We start from the raw sequence: 13,908 nt of genomic DNA, 5'->3' as shown, positions 1-13,908 counted from the left end.
ATGGATCCCCACCAAACTTTGCAGCTCATATCGGCCGAGGACATGTTGGATCTCGTTTAGCAGGGTGTGATGCTGTTTAAATTCGGAAACATCCTGATGTGGTTCTCCTGCCGCAGCTACTTCGAACTCGAAAGCCATGAACTGATTTTCATCCACGCACCAAGCAACGGGTTTGACTCTATTTCCCTGGAAGCAATCTCGGCATTTCCAGGCTGCTGGTGTTCCACCACTGAAGACCAATCGCTCGTCTCGAGCGAGCTCAAGCGTTTTGGAGACAACAGAGAAGCCGTATTTCGTGGACATGTTATGCGCCCGTAGCAGGGGGTTCAAATGTTGCCGCACGATCGTGTGCCCACCACGCTTGGTGAAAAGTGTTTGGGCTGTCGCCAAGTTGGAGAGTTTATTGTATGTATATGGCGAGTAAGCCTTGAGCATATTTAAAGGTGCCAGAATGCTGTTAGTTCTCTTCCAGCATTGCGACAGTGATGGTTTCGTGAGTCTGAAGGAGGACATCGTTTGAGAAGTGTCTGTGTAATTTTATGTCTTGGAGACTATCGTCAAAAGAGCTGAAATTGCAAGAGGAGGAATAGGTAACCAACAACACGATGGACGTCCGTTTTAGGTCAATCGAAAATTGAAGGTAGTGTTTGGTTACTGACACAATCACCTGCCGATACCACGAACAGGCATCATGCGCCTTTCTGATAGGCAAAGCAGGTCACGGTACTACGTACACCTGTGCATGTCAAGGATCGCTCGCATCACTCGCCTTTCTATACACCAAGCGTCGTCACTCGCACAATTCTGTCCCCCTTCAATCCCTTTGTTATTTCACGGCTTTGGTGCCTGTTCGATCTTCTGATACGCGGCTTTCACCTCCTTCATCTCCTTCATATTCCGAAACCACTTCGCCAGATTTGGGTAGCTATCCAGGCTCAATCCCGCATACTCGTACTGCAAGATCCAGGGGTAGAAATGTACGTCAGCAGCCGTGATCTTGCCAGGCAAGATGCTCTCACCACCAGACTTGGCAAGTTGACCTTCGATCACACCGTAGCAGCGATAAGTCTGCTCAACATATCTCTTCAGAGCGTCCTCGTTCTTTTGTGAGTGATAATGCCTAAGTGTCAACCTAGTCAGCAACAACGCATCAGTCATCGTGTCGTACAAACCCACCTGAACCAGTTCACCTGTCCTGACATCGGTCCCAGTGTGGTAAGCAAGAAGTACTCCCACTTCTCTAAGTCGACGATTGCTTGCTCTCCCTTCTCCTTCGGGCCCAGTTTACCCTGTTTGTCGTACACACGCCTTACATAATTCATGATCGCTCCGCTCTCCCAACTGACGACTCCTGTGTTGGGATCTTCGAGAGCTGGCACACGTCCATTCTCGTTGATGCGAGTAAACGTCTCTCCTTTCAAACCTTTCTTTGGATCGTCACCAAATTCCCACATCTTGACCTCGTAGGGCACATTTAGAAATTCTAGGGCGATTGCAATCTTGATTGGGTTGGGCCCGGTGGCATGGGCATGAAGCTTGAGCGGCTTTGTGTCGGACATCGTGTCTGTTTTTGAAGCAGATATCTTGTTTCGTTCAGGACTTGAAGTACAAGCAATATAAAACATGAGCCAGCTACCTTTTAACCATCATGTTCGGACGTCCTCTGGGGTAGCATGGAGAAATGTATAAATTGTCGTCATAATGATGATCGTGTTGGTAATGTTTGTAGACTTCTCCAGCGCGACAACTTCCTCTGCTCCTCTTGCTTACAGATGTGTGGTATCTCGAAGTGTTTCTTATTGAAAAGGGTCAAAATCCACAATGCATAGACCCTGCAGATGCTCAAGCATACTCCCGAACTGGAGAAGGCCTTTCTTATACCTGTGCCTTTCTAGACAATCGGACTCCAGCCAAATCTGGCAACCTTCGTCTTTGGCAGACTTCGTTGGTATTGACGTGAGGCAGTGTTGACTTGAACCTCCATGAGAGTCCGAGTCATGCCTTCCTAACATGATTGCCAAGATTACGCGAGTACCAAGTCAGCGAGGGCTTCCTGGATAAGTTCTGCGTTTGAGTCTTTCCTGCTTTACTACAATTTCAGGTATAGAAACTACTTGCGGAACTGGTGAGAATCGCGCGATTGATATATACCCCATATCGAGGCATTCCAAAAGCGTGTCCGAACCTGCACTTTTTACTCCGACGACGTCGATAGAAAGCATCTGGACTGTTGTCTCTCAAGCCATTTCCTAATATGCGAGGTGCCACTCTTCGCATAGAGCTGTTTCCGAAGTCACTCCCTTCTGCCATTGGTTTCTATACTCGCGTGCTTGGTTTTCAGGTTCTCCGCCACGAACCAAACAAGGACGACCCGACTTCTACGACAGGATATGCTCACCTTGGTCTCGACACGATTCAGCTCGGCCTCAGCACGAAACGATCAGACGAGTATCCTGACGCCGCGCGAAAACCAGAAAACAGAGCACAGTTCAGAGCGTGGCCCACCGGTGTGGAAATTGTGATTGAGGTCAGTGACTTGCAAGCCGAGCACGATCGAGTCAAGAGGGCAGGCTGGCCACTAGATAGTGCGCTGAAACTGTAAGGTAAGTGGATTGGGAATGAGAGTGCGGTTGTATTTTTGCTCTAGCTTCGCATACTGCGCTGGCACTTAAAGAATATAACTGATCGAACATGAGCAGACTAGGGTCTCTAGGACTTCAGAGTTAAGGATTCGGATAGGTACTACCTTCGCATATCACAACGAGGAAGCTATAGTGGTTACGGTCACAAACGAACATCTGGAAACAAGCAGCCTGTCTGCTGCACAGTTTCAATCGTACTGGCAGGATGGCAGAGTTTCCGTGTGCCATAGTAAGGCAAGCGTGGTCGCAACTTTATCATAACAAAGGCAATCTACCATGGCTGAGGTTGTAGTTGAGCTCTTTGTAGTTCGGAATCGCCTCAATGCAGTCACTGTACTTTATTAAGTTGTTGAATCATTGACCTATGCCTTCCACCGGACCACGGCCGAGAATTGGAAGTGAGGATACCTCTGCACTGTGCAAACACTTCGTAATTGTGAAGAAGGTTGACCGAGTTCTTGGCAGACTTCGCAGATTCGTTGCAAATTTTGGTTCAATCCATGTCGTCCGGCCTCACATTTCGATCATGTTGGAGTTCATCTCAACCCTAACTTTTCTTCATTTCTAGTGGTAGCTCTTGCATACAGTCGCCTATCACAGGCGCCAAATTCTAACCACGTCTTTCTCCAGATCTTGCACAATTTTCTTCACTTCTATCCAACCTTTAAGAAAACACGCGACTGGTTTCGCGCTTGAACCGTGCTCTACTTTCGTATTCCAGCCATTCGGAACTTCTTTTCAAAAACGGTCATACGCCAAAAAGAAAAAGATGCCTCCGAAGAAAGCTGTCAAAGAAGAGAAGATCTTGCTGGGCCGACCAGGAAACAACCTGAAGAGTGGTATCGTATGTAGGGCAGCCTGATTTCTCCATAGAGACATGCGACTAACAGAGAACGCAGGTTGGTCTGGCTAACGTGGGCAAATCGACGCTGTTCCAATCCATCACAAAATGCCATCTGGGCAACCCCGCCAACTTTCCATTCGCAACCATCGATCCAGAAGAAGCAAAGGTCATAGTGCCAGACCCAAGATTTGACTGGCTATGCGACTACTACAAACCAAAGTCCCAAGTGCCTGCAAACTTGACAGTCTACGATATCGCTGGTTTGACAAGAGGTGCATCCACTGGTGCTGGTCTTGGAAATGCTTTCTTGTCACATATCAGAGCTGTCGATGCCATATTCCAGGTGGTGCGTTGTTTCGACGATGCTGAAATCACCCACGTTGAAGGCGACGTGAACCCTACTCGAGATCTAGACATTATTGCCGACGAGTTGAGAATCAAGGACATTGAGTTCGTAGAGAAGGCAAAGGATGCTCTATCGAAATTGACCCGACGAGGTGGCCAATCATTGGAGATGAAGAAGATGAAAGAGGAAGAAGCAACGGTTGACAAGATCCTAGAATGGCTGAAGGACGGCAAAGATGTTCGACAGGGTAATTGGGCTCCGAAAGAGGTAAGTCTTGGAGAAGTACTTGTCTTCCCTTTCCATGATGAACAAGAACTATACGTTCGACATAATCCCAGCTCGTCGAGCAATCTCACCTAAAACAACGCAAACGAGATTGCATGAGAAGAAGTCCCATCTGACCTACCATACCACGAAGATATGTGCAAGTCCAGAGCAGTACGGCTGCTAACCAGCATTGTAGGTCGAAGTCATCAACCCCCTGTTCTTGCTCAGCGCAAAGCCGGTCGTCTACATGATCAACCTAAGCGAGAAAGATTACCTGCGACAGAAAAACAAATACCTTCCCAAAGTCATGGAGTGGTTGAAAGAGCACGCAGCTGGTGATCCAGTCCTGCCAATCTCTGTGTGCTTTGAAGAACGACTGTCACAATTCGAGACTCAAGCCGAGGTCGACGAAGAATGCAAGAAGCTGAACACCAAATCTGCTCTGCCAAAGGCCATAACCACAATGAGACAAGCCCTGAACCTGGGTAGTTTCTTCACTACCGGTGAGGATGAAGTACGACAATGGACAATCCGAAAGGGTACCAAAGCTCCCTCCGCTGCAGGTGTCATTCACACCGACTTTGAGAAGACCTTCATTCAGGTCATTGTCTACAATTTCGACACTCTGAAAGAATTAGGTGACGAGGCCAAGGTCAAGGCTGCCGGCAAGGTAATGACAAAAGGCAAGGAGTATGTTGTGGAGGACGGCGATATATTGCTAATCAAGGCTGGTGCTGCTAAAGCATAGTGGTGTATTAGTGAATGCGATGTGATACCCATATAGGTTTGACTGAATTCTGAGAGCATAGCAGATCTTATCAAGTCTACAACAGATCCATTTTCAAATCACCATCTCCTACTGAACCGGTGCTGCCTTCCACAACTGTCATCGGTCGCAAGTTCTTTCCCGGCAGGCCTTGTCTATGTGAGGGTCAGTCTTGAAACCAAGGCTCAATCCAGCGTCGATAACTTTCTCTCGAAGAAGGTATGTTTGCTGTCACTTGAAGGCTGCAACAATTTGTACTGATCGCTGTACTGAAATGCTCGCGTCGCATCCTGCGTCCAACCTTGGATCACCACTCCACGGCTCGCGAGCATATCGACTTCATTGAGCAAGCAAGGTTTGCCTGTCGGTCGAGAGTATCTGCAAGAGCTTCAGCTTCGAAGTCGAAGTTCTCAGTTCCAGTAAATCGAAGCATAGGACGGCTCTTTGTCCCCGACATCGATTCGATGCGGACTTGCTGATCCAGGATCGCCGAAAGCTCGATCATACGTCCTAGTAATTATCAACTCTGTGTACGCGAGCAGCAAGTGCACTTACCTCCACATTCATACGTAAATGAAGCCGACTGCCCTCTCGACTTGGCCGCTGCCGATTGAATCTCTTGCTCGAGTCGCGCCTTCCATCTTGACACAAGTGTTACTGGCACTACGGTGCTAGCTCGGTTCAAAATGTCAAATTTCACAACCGTCGCCCTTGGTCCTTTCGGTATTATGCTTATCGTGCACCACAATCCTTCTTCGAGTTCTCTCAGCAAGCTCAACGGATCCAGCTGTCGTACCACTTTTTGCTTTCGCCAAGGTTGAGCCCAGTCGAAATGTGTCTCAGCCTGTTTTGCCTGCTCCTTGAAATCATTTGCTACCATGATCAGCACCTGGCTCACCTTCGTCTATCCAAGCTTACCGATCACTTTCCAATTCAGTGTCGTATCAATAGAAACACCGGTGATGGCGCAATGCAGATGACGCGTTGGCAGACTTGATTTGAAACCCACGAATGGTATATCTATTGTTCCAGAACTAAAGTTGACAAATAGCAGGCCTTCAGCTGTTGAAATGAGTTTGACCTCGAACAAGCCATTGTCCTCAAACCGGAAACCAGGCATCTCCTCGAACTTTGGTGCTTTGACCAGTTTACCTTCAGTCGAATACGACCAACCGTGGTATTTGCAGTGTAGCTGGTTCGAATTGCCAGTGGCCTTCCTGACCACAGTATAAGCTCGATGACGGCAAACGTTATGAAATGCTCTGAGCTTTGAGTCCTTTCCCAGAACAACGAAGAATGAAATTCCAGCTAGTTCGAACACATGATAGTCTCCTGGATTTTGAAAGCGGCTCAGATGACATACAAAGAGCCAAGTCTATGGTGGTGAGCACATGGACCTTTGCAACCTCAAATTGAACTCACCCTACCAAGAAATGCTCGCTTCTCCAATTCGAACACTGCATCCTGATCTCGAGCGCCGGCTGCTTGCTGGCTGCCTTTCTCAGCATCATCATTGCACTCAACGATGCTATGTTGGCTCGCAAAACCCTGGTATAAGAAAGCAAGAAGGAGACGACCAAAGCAATAGATCAACAAGGAGAGGAATGCAAACCATACTGGAAACGACATTGAGGCAAAGTCTACGGGCGCCATTCCAAATGTGCACAGAAGATCAGTCCTGTTTGAAATGCGTGCTGGCTAGTAGTGTCGAAGGGATTCCTGATACAGCGAAAATCAATGGTTATGAACACCCAGGACGTCCGGTCCGACATCATCTTGCATACAAAGTACACCAAGACACTGCCGGTTTCACCCTGTGAACGTGTCTGGTTCTCTATGATGAAGTATGCTGCAACTTCGAAACCAGGTGCGGAAGATAACGAGGGCGGACAAATCCACTGCCACATGTGGTTTTGGGAGTGCATGGTCGAGAGTCTGTACCAATGGAGCGTCCTTCACCAACCACAAATGGAAATAAAGTCCTGCCCGAGCGAATCGCCAATTGTGCCAAGGGCCTGCGACATGAGCTTGTCCTATATATGGACCCACATTGCATCTATAATTCGACGGCCTGCCATGTTGCATTATCATCATTATCATACTCTGACATAGATTTTGCCGGCTGACTCTTCCAGATTTGGCGGCTGCCGACATCAGCCGCCATATGATGAAGTAGCATGCGGGCACGTCCTGTGTGCTGACAAAAAAAGAGTTGAGGAGTGAAATATGGCTTGATGTGCATTCAGCTAGTCAAGTAGCGATTGCTGCTCAACACCTTGCACTCTCCCAGATCACCTTCAACAAGCAGGATGGAGGTGCTCAGAACGCTGCCAGCATCATGGTTTACCAACCAGAATGTCTATGATATGGAGAAACGGGCTGTGTTCGAGAAAAGCTGGTTCCTCTTGGGTCCAGTAGTCCGTTTCGCAGAAGAGACATCTGTGGATTATGAGTTTGCGGGTATTGCACTCCATGTGCAGAAAGCAGGCGAGGACAATTTCCACGTTACAAGAAAATCAGACGGCAGACCAGTTCCCCACTTCCTAACACCCACGGGCCTTCTGTTCACCGCTATACATCCAGACGCAGCTCCAATCTTCGAGGAATACTTCCCGCCGTCACTTCTGCCTTTACTTAACAAACATGATTTTCGCAAGCTACCACACCGTCGTAAGTTGTCATATCCAGGTGGCTTCAACTGGAAGACGATGGTGGATGGATATCAGGAATGTCTGCATTGTCAATACACGCATCGTGAATTTAGTGCCATGTATCCGCCCACCTTTTACGCTGTTCAGAACGAAGGAAACATCAGTCGACACTTTGCAGACGAGCGGCTCACGGAGGTCGACGACGGGCTCTTCTTGTTCTTCTTTCCTATATGCACCCTCAATCGTTATGCTGGTGGTATGACCAGCTTCCGAGTGTGTCCAGGTGAGAAGGTGGGTGAGTCAAGGATGGAATTCGACTATTACTACCTCAATCAGAAGGCCATTGACACTGTCAATGCCAAGGCGGAAGAGCAAGGACGCCAGGCAGCAGAAGAGGAGATAGAAAAGGCCGGTCTTGAGGGATTTGAGGAATACTATCGCTTTGTCAGGCGTGTGGCAATGGAGGATTTTGAGCTTTGCGAAGTCGCACAGAGCAATCTTGAAAGAGGGGTGTATTGTCAAGGTGTGCTTAACAGTGCTAAAGAGAATGGAGTGACACATTATCAGGGTTTAGTGAGGGAGAGGGTCATGGTGCAATTCAAGGCTGAGCAGGAAGAGAAGGAGATGAAGTACAGGGTGGACCTTGCTGTCGGTGCTTCGCAGCATGGCCAGGATGTGGTAGAAGTCATGACTTGAGGGAATCGAGCATAGATATCGAGATTGTGCCCTAAATCTAGTAAGAAGGAATGGCTGCACCTTGACAAGGAGCTGATACACGTCGACGCAACCATGCTTGTGTGGAACAAACGTAGAATTGATTTGAGACTGAGTGAGCGTACCTGAACGATGGTGGGTCCCTTTGACTCTCGTGGCATGAGCTGCTTGCGCTCCTTCCATTATTTATTGCGAATGACGTAAGACGCGTCTTGCCGCAAATTGTTTCGTGTTTGAACCCCACGATACCACATCGTGTTGCGGACACATGCGCCGAACATAGTATGAGTGTAAAGTACACAATTCTATAGCAGACTGACTACGAATTCCAATTCTTGTGAAAGCAAAAGTCAAGATGTTCAAGAAAGAGTAAGCAGTAACCTCGCAAAACTCCCAAGTACCCAAACTCATCCCCAGCTTACACACCCATTCTCTTTCTCAACAAGACGCACTCCCTCCTAACCACACAGCACCACCCACAGCCTAACCGCCAGCGCCAAAACCAAAGTAAAATCCAGCGTCGCTCGCGGCGTCCGCACCAAAATCTTGGAAACCTACCCCCTCCTCGAACCCTACCTCGACACCCTCATCCCCAAAAAATCCCAACTCGACGCCATCAAACTCCCCGACCGCGTGACCCTCTACGTTCTCTGCGACGCCAGCACAAACAACCATACAGTCCCGTTGTTCTGGCAACACATGGACGACCCACTGGTACCGCACCTGCGCGTCGTGCACATGTATCCGCAGTGCTTTAAGAGTCTGGGGATTGATCGGGGTGCGATACGGTTTGTTTTGAGTGGGGCGGCGTTGATGGTGCCTGGGATGACGAGCAAAGGGGGGAGATTGCCGGAGCAGGAGGAGGAAGCGGTGAAGGGGGATGTGGTGGTTATTAGGGCGGAGGGGAAGGAGGAGGTGTGTATGGTGGGGATGTTGGAGGTTGGGACGGAGGAGATGAAGAGGACGAAGAAGGGGGTTGCGATTAGTCAGGGGCATTATTTGGGGGATGGGCTTTGGAAAATGTCGTTGGATTGAGGGTGGGGGGCTCAGGCATGATGAGCAGAAATCTGGAAGAATAACTCTGGGTCGATTTGATGCAAGTGGTCTTAGCCAATATCAGAAGACAACACTGCGGCGAGGAGCAGTATCCGAGATCAGAGAGACTATTGGTAATGCGGGGACGAATCACGGCCCGAAATCTCACTTGAAACCTTCAGTTATACCTGAACTCGATCGAGTACGGGTCCAGCGTATATCTGACAGTGAGAAGCTCGAACTATACGAATTGAGAGACGAGCCACAACACGTACAGCTACACGCTTCAAGTCATATTGACAGGAGGATTCACTAGGACTGTCGAAAGAAGTCTCTACCATTCATAATCGAATTCATACGTACTTGAATACACTCCTCAGCTATGGTGGTATCACTAAAACAGACCCGTATGAAAAAGAACAACAACAGCAATACATTCATCAACGACAAGACCTCACTCAACTCGAGTCGTTATACATCCTTGAAACAACTTTTTGGAAAAAATTTACTGACACATGTTCTTCCACTTTTTTCCGCTATGCCCTTCATGAAAATATCTCTTCCGTCATTGTAATAGCTCATCTCCGAAAGGTGATTAAAAACTTGTTTTTATGCTTGGTTGTGAAATCTGGAGAAATGTGTCGAGCTTGGTATTTTGTAGCCCAGGTGGTATTGCCTATGTGGAATTCTGGACAGGTTGATAGTTTGAGCATGCGCTTTCGGCCTTGGTTCAAAGTCAAGCTCAAAGTACACGAGCAACCCATCTGGTTTCAGTGTCTTAGGCAAAATGAGCGGCTGACCATGCTTGGTAACACGAACGAGGCAGCAGTACCATCATCGACAACTGAGGATGTCAAAGGATGATAGTTGAGATGGGGCGACAATGTTGACATATGGGTGATTTCGACATTCCGGGGTCGAGCTCGCAAAATGTAGTCTCTTCAAGACGGCGTTACAGCATCCTGCACTGATATGCTTGGTGCCATGTATGCTAATCTAAAGTCAGATCTTGATAAAGGTTCGATCAAGCTCAGGCGGCTCCTCTTTCTAGCTCAGCTTGCTCCTCCGCGGAAAGGAGGTCAGTAAGTCGTTTCCTGGTCTTCATATTGGTAGCCCCGTTTCTCCATGCAGCACGAAGTTTGAGCCAGGTTGGTCGATTGCCGCCAGATTCTTGTCGAGCAATCTCAACAATGTCAGTAGCTAGACGTTCCGTCATGGCATTTCTACTACTGAGCATAGCGTCATAGAATCTGACAAGGTATCTCTTGCCATTGTCGTTCCCTTTCTCCTGATCTTCGATGGCCCAAGTCTTGAAGTCTTCATACATGCCCACGTTGAATTGGTTCGGAACAGTCAGGAATTCAGCCCAGAGAGGATAGAGTGGGGCGCATGCTCCGCCAAAATGACCTTCAGCTCGCTGATTGAGGGCTTGTTCTCGCAAGCTCACGTAATCCTCGTGAATATATCCAGCTCGTACATAATGAGACGGAGCTTCACCCTGCGTGAAATAGATGGTGTGCTGGTTGCCTTTACTACCAGGTCCACTCTGACCGAATTGCACGTTTCGAAGTCGGTCAAAATTCTCGGGGCTGCCAGCTCCACCTCGAAGTCCAGAACCACGAATTGGCAATGGCTCATCAGATGCGATATTATCCTCACCTTGGAAGTCTGGGTCCTTGACCACGACTTTCAGCTTCAAGACTTCTTCGTCCGGGAATGTATTTTCTTTTGCGGTAGAACTGCTCGACACTGAGTCTCTGTGTCCATTCGTCAGGTTGGCGAAGACACTCCTTGAATCTTGGCTGGGCGATTGCACTTTACTCAGAGGAGACGTTGTCGACTCTCGGCGCTCAACATCGTGTCGAGCACTCTCGACTCTGGAAGCCCATTGTTCGGTCGACTGAGGCTCTGTGATAGATCCAGGTTGGAATGGCGTGGCGTTTGTGGAGCTCGGTAGGGCATCGTGGAAGCCGTTGACGTTGGGAGGTGCGCTTCGCAAGCCATTGCTCATCTGAAAATCAGGTACCATACCGGTGGAATAACGAGGATGGTTAGGTTTGATCTTGGGTCCATCGTCCTGTGCTTGAGGCAGTCGTTCGCTCATCGGCAGGACAAAATCTCGCCAATTTTCTCGACTTCTCAACCGATCTTCACCGTCCTCACCTATGACGTATTCGGTGTTACGGCATTGCTGCGCCATATGTCGCAAGTGCTCGTGCGATGAAGTGCTTTCTCCAAGCAGAGATTTAATGCGTCGAAATTCGCCCAGCACTCGAAGAGGCACATAACCCTGGGAATCCATGTTCTTTCTCAAGAACATATCTTTGCACAGGTTGTCCAAAGAGAAATAGTATTCCCTGTCAGTGTTAGTATACATTACATGCGAATTTCTCTTTACTTACAACTGCGTAATAACCATAGAGATCAGGGCATATCCGCCAAGTGGATCACCATATGGCATCGCACTCATGGTTGTGCTGGGCATACCCGTCGTCATCTGCCCGTAATTGATTGCCATGTCCGTTTGAATTGGAGGCAGGTTCTGGGGGAAACCTGGCGTTGGTTGATAGAAACCGTTGCCAAGCATATACAGTGGTATCGATTGAGTCCGTCCGTTGCCACGGGTGGAACTATATGGGGAGCCATATGGTGCTCCCTGAGAACTTCGAGCCGATGGAGGTCCTTGTTTCTCGAAGCCATTCTGAGGCAGGGGCGTACTGAAGGCAGGATTGTTAAAGTTGGCATGGTTTCCACGACCGCGATAGACCCCTCGCCCTCTTTCAGCTCGCTCACCACGTTTCTCCGCCCGCCAGTTATCACTTTTCTGAGCATTACTGCCACGATCTTTCTGCCATTCTTTGGCTTGTGTCCTCTCGCCAGTCACAATCGAGATTTGATCAGATATTTCGCCGACACCCTTCATGTCATCACTCTGTCGTGGAGGTCGATTTGGACTCCCTCGAGAGTCAACTGATTGATACCTATTCGAGTCGACATTCTGTCTCTGAGCCTTTTCTGGTGCATTGCGCGACGATGGTCTAGAGGGATCATGCGTGGAAGGAGTATCTGTACCCACAGTGCGTTCGGTGGACAAGATACCAGAAGCAGTCATTGAATCTGTAGCAGAGTTGACGGGAGTGGCGGACTGCTGAGAATCGAAGGCTTCGGGACTTCGATGCTCTGTACTTGCGGCACCAGCATGATTGGGACGAATTCCGCTGCTTGTTCGACCTCTATCTTGATCGGAGATTGTCTTCGGTAGTGGTGGAGGACCCATACTACTCAATTCAGATTTGTCGGCAGGACGTTCGCCTTGAGTGGTTGAGCCACCACGGCCACGAGTAGCTGGGCGTCCTCCCCTTCTGCCACTCGGTATCTGAGTCTCGAATTTGACAGACGGAACAAAGGGGAGTGCTGTCCATTGGTTCTTGCGAGTTGCGGTCTTGGTGTCTGCTACATCGTTCTTCTCTACTTTATCCACAGCAGAGCTTCGCCGACCCATATCCACATTCGAGCTTTCGGGAGTGGGCCAGGATGCAGTATCAACCGGCGGCATATGTCGAACGGCAGGCTTTTCGTCTCGTTGTGGAGCAGGTTTAGGAGAGCTATTACTGCTGGTTTGATCTCGTGACTTCCTGGTAGTCGAATTTCCTCTTGTTGCGTCAATTCCGTTGACTGTATCAGTAGTGGCTGCTTCGCGAGTAGCAGATTTCTTCTTCGACTCTTCAACTGGCTGGGCTTGCGACCTCGGCTTGCTAGGCTGCGAAGTAACAGGCACAGGTTGTTTGTGTATAGTCTGGTCTTTTGCCTTGGCTTGAAGGGCCAGACTGCGCTGCTGCCAGAAGTTGACAGTAGGTACAGGAGCGGGCTTGAGTTCTTTCTCAGCCTTCTCAGCTGCGACGGAGGGCATGGATACCTGCTCCCAATCGTCGTCCACCTCTTTGCCTCTTTCATGTGAATCTGCTCCTTCTGACGATTGTTGGTCCTTGTGCTCAAGCTCGTCGGCTTCAGAAGCCTGAGTAGGTGCTACAGGTTCCGAGGATTTGGAGGATAAGGTGATATCGTCTGGGCCCGACGTCTGGTGCGTCTTGTCCATGCGAGCCTCGACTTCAGCTGACTGACTTGTTTTCTCCACTCCTGCGTCTCCATCTCCATTTGTAATATTCTGAGATGATCTCTGCGTAGAGAATGATTCCCTCTCCATTTTCGTGATATTTCTTCCTTGTCTGCTCTGTATAGCGGTCGGGTCTGCAGCTGTGATTGGGTCCTTAGCGCCATGCTCTGATGAGGCGGAACTTGTTGGGTTCGAAGACAGGTTCGAGGTTGGGGTCAAGCCTCTGGCAGCTTGTGCGTATGAGAAGCCTGAGCTTGACATTTTGATGGAGCGATGTAAGGTCTGTGGACCGATTGAGTCCTAGCAGGACGACTAATCCCCCAAACCAGCCTTAGCTGGTTTTCTTCTAGTTGACCCAAGCACTAAGCTGCTCGCTTCCTGATGACTCGAATAGTTTGAACCAAATGGTGTTGTATCGGGTAAACTCGTGGATCGTATAAAGTCCGAGTCGACAGCCGAAGACAAGGGCGAGTGCAGGTAGGCTGTTCTTGTGTAATCGTCGTTGACTGAATGGAATGATTATTGGTCT

The 13,908-nt window shown here is 49.0% G+C and overlaps 6 protein-coding genes across 6 annotated transcripts; 3 read left to right on the top strand and 3 right to left on the bottom strand.

Annotated features, from left to right (window-relative positions):
* Window positions 1–831: 831 nt before the first annotated feature.
* Window positions 832–1,559, bottom strand: LTR64_006555 (uncharacterized protein; the record flags this gene model as incomplete). The annotated part of the gene is made up of 2 exons (XM_064900885.1): window positions 832–1,120; window positions 1,177–1,559. The coding sequence occupies 2 exons, from the start codon at window positions 1,557–1,559 to the stop codon at window positions 832–834; spliced, it is 672 nt and encodes a 223-aa protein (XP_064751961.1).
* Window positions 1,560–2,254: 695 nt separating this feature from the next.
* Window positions 2,255–2,602, top strand: LTR64_006554 (uncharacterized protein; the record flags this gene model as incomplete). The annotated part of the gene is made up of 1 exon (XM_064900884.1): window positions 2,255–2,602. The coding sequence occupies one exon, from the start codon at window positions 2,255–2,257 to the stop codon at window positions 2,600–2,602; it is 348 nt and encodes a 115-aa protein (XP_064751960.1).
* An 809-nt stretch (window positions 2,603–3,411) lies between these two features.
* On the top strand, window positions 3,412–4,847 carry OLA1 (Obg-like ATPase; the record flags this gene model as incomplete). The annotated part of the gene is made up of 3 exons (XM_064900883.1): window positions 3,412–3,486; window positions 3,542–4,099; window positions 4,296–4,847. 3 exons carry the CDS (start codon window positions 3,412–3,414, stop codon window positions 4,845–4,847), a joined length of 1,185 nt encoding a protein of 394 aa, XP_064751959.1.
* A 325-nt stretch (window positions 4,848–5,172) lies between these two features.
* On the bottom strand, window positions 5,173–5,985 carry LTR64_006552 (uncharacterized protein; the record flags this gene model as incomplete). The annotated part of the gene is made up of 3 exons (XM_064900882.1): window positions 5,173–5,375; window positions 5,421–5,738; window positions 5,784–5,985. The coding sequence occupies 3 exons, from the start codon at window positions 5,983–5,985 to the stop codon at window positions 5,173–5,175; spliced, it is 723 nt and encodes a 240-aa protein (XP_064751958.1).
* A 1,189-nt stretch (window positions 5,986–7,174) lies between these two features.
* On the top strand, window positions 7,175–8,212 carry LTR64_006551 (uncharacterized protein; the record flags this gene model as incomplete). Its single annotated transcript, XM_064900881.1, has 1 exon — window positions 7,175–8,212. One exon carries the CDS (start codon window positions 7,175–7,177, stop codon window positions 8,210–8,212), a length of 1,038 nt encoding a protein of 345 aa, XP_064751957.1.
* A 2,083-nt stretch (window positions 8,213–10,295) lies between these two features.
* Window positions 10,296–13,640, bottom strand: LTR64_006550 (uncharacterized protein; the record flags this gene model as incomplete). The annotated part of the gene is made up of 2 exons (XM_064900880.1): window positions 10,296–11,622; window positions 11,668–13,640. 2 exons carry the CDS (start codon window positions 13,638–13,640, stop codon window positions 10,296–10,298), a joined length of 3,300 nt encoding a protein of 1,099 aa, XP_064751956.1.
* Window positions 13,641–13,908: the final 268 nt, after the last annotated feature.

The sequence above is a fragment of the Lithohypha guttulata genome (assembly GCF_036872675.1).
Source record: "Lithohypha guttulata strain CCFEE 5908 chromosome Unknown scaffold_5, whole genome shotgun sequence".
In the NCBI taxonomy this organism is placed as follows: domain Eukaryota; kingdom Fungi; phylum Ascomycota; class Eurotiomycetes; order Chaetothyriales; family Trichomeriaceae; genus Lithohypha; species Lithohypha guttulata.
Note: the sequence above shows the minus strand (reverse complement) of the source record. Positions and strands in the feature narration are given on the sequence as shown.